Source organism: Gossypium hirsutum, chromosome D08 (assembly GCF_007990345.1).
Source record: "Gossypium hirsutum isolate 1008001.06 chromosome D08, Gossypium_hirsutum_v2.1, whole genome shotgun sequence".
NCBI classification, from domain to species: Eukaryota; Viridiplantae; Streptophyta; class Magnoliopsida; order Malvales; family Malvaceae; genus Gossypium; species Gossypium hirsutum.
In genome coordinates, this window is record NC_053444.1 from 5,546,884 (window position 1) to 5,552,916 (window position 6,033).

The following is a 6,033-nucleotide window of genomic DNA, read 5'->3' on the forward strand; positions in this document are numbered from 1 at the left end:
TTTAAAACAACTTTTATTAAAAAAATCATATTTTTACATTTAATATATTTTTTAATTCCAAAATACATAGTGACAAGAATCTGAAGATAATTGAAACAACTAAGCAAGCAAAGAAGCTAACCAGCATATAAAAAATTAATAAATAAGTTATGAGGTGATGAAAGTTAATAAAAAAATTGATTAAGGTGGTCAAATTTTATTACGATGGGTGACAATGGTTACAAGGACCCAAAATTATTTTTTAAAATTTAACTCGAACAAATATATTCGATCGATTCGATTCGAATTCCATCTCACTCGACTCGATTCGAAAAAACTTCAAATAAAGTTAGGATGATAAAACGAGATTCGAAAACTCGATTAACTCGAAAATTTTCGATTCGATTCGATTCGATCGAATGCTCACCCCTAGTACGAGGTTCAAAAACCATGTCCTTTCAATTACTAACTTTAACATTTTTTTTATGGTAAATTACACCCATAGTCACTTTAAAATAAGGTGTGTTCTATTTTGGTTACCTCAATAAAATTTGATTTAACTGCTCTAAATAAGATAATTGTGCGAATTAGTCATTGTCATTAAAATTTCTGTTTTCTTTTAATGGATTGCTGACATGACACGTTAGCTCATTAAGTGACTAATATATGATTTTTTTTGTTAGCTTTTAGCTAAAGTTTAGGGATCTCTCTATAAAGTTTAGGAGAAAATATTTTGGACTAATTATAGGGAGTTCCTTAAATTTTAGTCAAGAGTCAACAAAAAATTTTACATGTCAATCACTCAATTTGTTAATGCACCACATAAGTAACCATTACAAGAAAATAAAAATTTTAATGGCTCGCACAAATATCTTATTTACAATGACTAAATTAAAAAAAATAGAGTAATTAAAATAAAATAAAACAGACTTTATTTTAGACTATAAGGAAAAACATTTTCCACGAGCGTTACGAACCAAAAATGATCCATGAAAACGGCGCCGTCTCCATTTGACTAATGAAGACGTATCAACTCCATTACAAAATCCCTCTCCCAACAGAAACGCCCAACCGTGCGCCCTTTTCTGCCCTGAAAACAAAACGGTCGGAAAATTGCAGAAAAAGGGGAAAAAAGCAAACAAAAATGGATGGCAATTCGTCTTCTCGGAATTCCTCACTTTCAGGTCGGTTTCACGTCTCCTTAAATGTTCTCATCTGTTTGGTTACCCAGAAAAAACAAAAAGAAACTCAAGGAAAATGGCAATGGTGAGTACGAGTTGGTGACTGTTTCTTTCATTGTTCGGTTTATTTTTGAAAAGCTTTTGCATTTTCCATGGCAGGTGCGTTTAAATTTAACGAGAAACGAATTTCGGCATCGTCTGCGTCGGGTGCACTTTATCACTTTGGTACAAGTGGGATCTCCGTCGCAGTCGCCACCGGCCTTACTCATCCCCTAGGTTAAATTTTTATTTTTCTATTTTTAATTTATGCTTCGTGCCATTGATCATTTCATGACTAATTCTCGTTTTTTTTTTCTTTGATTTGTTAATGGACCTAGAAAGAAATCTAATGAATTAGTCTAATCTTATTTCTTTGGTGGATTGCGCGGTTGCAGTTAATATTGTTGTTTAGTTGAATTTTTTCTTAAATTATGAAGGGGAATGCCATTAGTGGGAAGTTTCCCATTATTTAGTTTGAATTAGACTAACAATATTGGATAGGATGAAAAAAATAAAACACTGTACATGACAGGGAAAGAATAATGGGATGTATGAATATGTCAAAATATGGCACAAATTGTTAACACGAAGGAAGTTACAGAAATATCCTTCTGTAATTAAAATAAGTTGTAGTATTTGAGTGTACTTTAGTTTTTTTTACTTTAACAAAAAACTAATAAGATATGTATATGGGGATTTGAACTCGCATTGGATTAGTAAAACTTCATTTTGATTGAATCTTTAACTAATTCATTTATCTATGCTTGTCATGCAGATGTGCTTAAAGTTAGGCTACAAATGCAGCTTGTAGGTCAGAGGGGTCCTTTGATTGGAATGGTATTTGACCAGTGCTTTTAGTCTTACTGCCCTGAAGAAGATTTACTGGTTTGTGGGATTAAATTGATTCAAAAATTCGATATTTACATGGATATAAACAGGGACCATTATTTGTTCAAGTAATGAAAAATGAAGGACCAAAGTCTCTATATCTAGGATTGACACCTGCATTGACTAGGTCTCTTCTATATGGAGGTTTACGTTTAGGCTTGTATGAACCATCAAAATATGCCTGTGATTGGGCCTTTGGTTCCAACAATATCTTGTTTAAAATTGCATCCGGAGCATTTGCCGGTGCCATTTCAACTGCCCTCACCAATCCTGTGGAATTTCTGAAGGTAATGTTACATCATTACATATTCTAACCTTTTAATCTTATTGTGGATCTAAGAAACCGTTTTCTTCCATCAGGTGCGGCTACAGATGAACTCAGATTTGAGACAAAGAGGGCCAATTGCAGAAATGCGCAGAATCGTCTCGAAAGAGGGAATAGGTGCTCTTTGGAAAGGTGTTGGCCCTGCTTCAGTTAGAGCTGCTGCCTTGACTGCTTCACAGCTTGCAACATATGATGAATCCAAGCAGGTAAATATGAAATATGCTGTTTTTTGGTTTGATTTGAAAACCCACAAAGTAATTTCCGAAGTTGTTGGATGATTTCTATCGTGTTTGATTTAGCATGCAGCGGGAGTGTCTGTGGTCATGTTTCTTACACTTTGCCTTTTCCATTTTTAAAGTTGTATAAAATGCTATTAATGCAGATATTGGTGAATTGGACGCCTCTTGAAGAAGGATTTTACCTGCATCTTACGTATGACACTGCCTATGCTTTTTTTTTCTCATTTCTTTGCCCTTCCCATCGACGTAATTGAAAGAACATATGATAAGATAAACTGCAAAACATTGACTGGACTATATGACTTGTTGAAGTCGGTGTGTTATGGATGAAATTGAAAATTATAGCAAAAAGGAAACATTTGGAAATAGGACATATTAAGTCCAGCAAATTTCTGGTTTGAGAGCAAAGAGGGGTTTTAAATTGATACTTTATCTGTCTGCTTAATATTTTAGAATGTGACATTATGTTAGTGAAAGTTTTTCTAACACTATTTATTCCTGGACTTTGCATAAAATGAAGCTCAAGTACAATAGCTGGCTTGGTGAGCACCCTTATTACAGCACCCATTGACATGGTTAAAACCCGTCTTATGTTGCAACGAGAAAGTGTTGTAGGAAGCTATAAAAATGGATTTCACTGTGCATATCAGGTACTGGGTTGATTTTATTTCTAGTGGCTTTTAATGTATTACCTTCATCATTGTTGTTATAAGAAGTTGTTTTTGTCATTTCAAGTTTTTTTTTTCTTTTTGTATTCTAATTATCATTTACTTTTATTAGTTTTCTTTGGTGCCATGGACCAGATACATGGTTTTGTGTTCACTAGAACTCAGTAAGCATCCAACCTAAAATCAATTGGTAATAGGTGGAGGGCTCAACTTGAATATAAGACCACAAGAAATCAATACTTGATAGATGTGAAATAATACTACCTAAGAGTTAAAACTCCGGTCTCATGTAGCTCACCAAGGGCCTATATGTGGGCAACCTCATTGAGAGTCATCAACCTCTCATAGGGTTAGCAGGAACAACAGAACACGTCTAGTCTCTAATACAATTTTATGTATCCAATCTAAACCATTTGGTAACAGGTAGGGGGGCTCGGACCTTAGGAAATTCAATATTTGATAGAGATATTGTATAATACGACTTAACAATATAGAATTGATGTCGGACCAAAATGAAAGTCACCTTAAGTAGGCCAAGAGAACAATAAATTAATGCCTTTCTGCCATTTGCCTTTTAATACGCTAACAGCCTGGTACATGTTATCCAGAATTTATGTCTTATTACGTTGAAATTCACAGCTGCTACACCACCAAGTTATGTCTTCTGTTGTTGTCTAGGTTTCCTACTCTTTCCTTTACACATTTGTTAGTTATACTAGGGCTTGCTGAACATTCTGTTGTTTTAATTATAAGGACTGAAGTTGGATGGTATGGCATTCCTGAGGGCTTCTACCAAAAACAGAAGAAAATTGCTAAGAATCAGCATGTTGTTATCTTTAGCCCTTACATTTTTGGGGGTGCTGGAGGTCATAGATTATAGATTTCACCTCGTTATAGATGTCAGTTGATATGGACTCCTAGGGTTTGACAAAATTTATCTACGAGTTATGCTATTTCCTACACATTTGCTTTATTTAAAACTTTTTGTGGTGACCTTTAATTATAAATACACAACTAGACTGATGTTCTTTCCAATTCATCTCTGTTCCTGGTTTCAGGTTCTTCATACAGAAGGCCCCAGAGGACTATATAAAGGGTGAGATTTACATAAGTTTCCATTCTTTCCTTTTTCCTTTTTGATGCTTGCATTGTAAATTTGTGGTCAATAGAAATAAATGCATTATCCATGTAGCATGTAGGCCAGAAGCTGTAGAGTTAGTTGCCGGGCATTCATTGTTAAGATATATATTCATGTTCTGATTGTCATTTTCTTCTTAAAAGTTATTGTTGCTTGTATATATTTGAAAGGGATGGTGATAACTTCAATGGACTAATGAGCTCAGAGAATCTGTATAGATTTTTTCTTTTGATCATGGTGGGATGGTGTAGGGTTGCTAGAGTTTGAACCTATATTGCTTCGACCTTCCGTTTTTCTTTAAATACTCATGTCTAACACTAGTTTTTGATACATTTGAGCATGAGTATGAGAATATGGCACTCCAAGGGCTCTCGAAAAACATGTAAAAACTTTGAAAAAAATTTTAAACATACCTGAGCCCAACACTCACGCTATAGAGTACAATTAGAAAAAAATTAAGCTCTAGAGGTTGTGGTAGAAGATTGTTAATAATTCTTAGCAATGCCATGAGGAGGTTGTTAACTACCAAAAGCTCATAAGCATCTTGCCACTAAGCTAAGAGGTTGTTAGCTTATCCTCGTTTTCCCCATTGATGTTAACGTGCTAAAGTTGGGATATCAATCTTTAAATTTTCATCAGGGGCTTTGCCATTTTTGCAAGATTGGGTCCACAAACTACGATTACCTTTATACTCTGTGAGAAACTGCGCAAGCTTGCAGGATTGAATGCAATCTAGTGGTTCGGATAGTTCATATTTAGCTACAATATTAGTTGTCTTTGATGATATGGAAAATGCTACAAAGCTGTCCTTCATTGCCAACAAAGCCCATTTTGAAGGAAGGTATGATTTTAATCTAAATTTGTGTTCATTCTTTTGGTGAGTAAGAATTCTTTTTTATCAGTATTCAATAAGCATAGGAAACCAATTTTTTAGGTTTAGCCACACTTGGAAATTGGCTAGAACTTTATCATTCATAAAATTGTTCATCAATCTGATGAATTGTAACCAATTTTTTAGGTTTAGCCACACTTGGAAATTGGCTAGAACTTTATCATTCATAAAATTGTTCATCAATCTGATGAATTGTTTGTATAATTACTTATTCTTTTGCCCATCAAATCCTTTTTTCTTTTTTTTTTTGGTTTTTATGATGGGGTTTGGCTATATAATTATGAAGCCAATTTTGGTGTTTTTCTCATTATAACTGCATATTTTAGATCGCCCACATCATGTTTGCACTTTCGTTTTGGTCACTAAACTTTTAAGTCATTTTCATTTTGGTTACCTGAAAAATATTCTTTTAAATATTGATTGGGGTAAAATAATTCAGAATTAAAGTGAAAAAAAAAATGTAGAAACTAAAACAATGCATGTAAGTTGTCAAATTGTATTTATTTATCACATTGTTGAAAATTTTAAATTTGGATTTTGAAATATAATTTTTTAAATATTAAAATTCAAAATTATAGTAACAAATTGGTTTACAATAACTAAAAAGATTTCAACATTTTATTTAATTTATTTTAATGTTTTGAAATTATTTGCAAAAACCATAAATGAAAATTATTGTTTAAT

General features: G+C 33.3%; 1 protein-coding gene across 4 annotated transcripts; it reads left to right on the top strand.

Annotated features, from left to right (window-relative positions):
- The first annotated feature begins 991 nt into the window (after nucleotides 1-991).
- On the top strand, nucleotides 992-5,593 carry LOC107953197 (mitochondrial substrate carrier family protein ucpB). Of its 4 annotated transcripts, none has more exons than XM_041099618.1 (10): nucleotides 1,005-1,163; nucleotides 1,320-1,436; nucleotides 1,975-2,036; nucleotides 2,138-2,374; nucleotides 2,448-2,618; nucleotides 2,795-2,844; nucleotides 3,172-3,301; nucleotides 4,378-4,415; nucleotides 5,097-5,391; nucleotides 5,476-5,593. In XM_041099618.1, exons 1-9 carry the CDS (start codon nucleotides 1,124-1,126, stop codon nucleotides 5,191-5,193), a joined length of 942 nt encoding a protein of 313 aa, XP_040955552.1. In that variant the 5' UTR covers nucleotides 1,005-1,123; the 3' UTR covers nucleotides 5,194-5,391; nucleotides 5,476-5,593. The 4 variants fall into 4 exon arrangements, with proteins under 4 accessions (XP_016743925.2, XP_040955552.1, XP_040955553.1 ...); XM_041099619.1 differs by having other exon boundaries at nucleotides 1,028-1,245; XM_016888436.2 differs by having other exon boundaries at nucleotides 992-1,163; nucleotides 5,097-5,593.
- Nucleotides 5,594-6,033: the final 440 nt, after the last annotated feature.

Bases quoted from the DNA above. Each gene is read 5' to 3' on its own strand.
- LOC107953197 (XM_016888436.2), top strand. From the start codon at position 998: ATGAAGACGTATCAACTCCATTACAAAATCCCTCTCCCAACAGAAACG. The intron at 2,037-2,137 runs GTATTTGACCAG...GGATATAAACAG, and splicing joins GGGGTCCTTTGATTGGAATG to GGACCATTATTTGTTCAAGT. The intron at 2,845-3,171 runs GTATGACACTGC...CATAAAATGAAG, and splicing joins GGATTTTACCTGCATCTTAC to CTCAAGTACAATAGCTGGCT.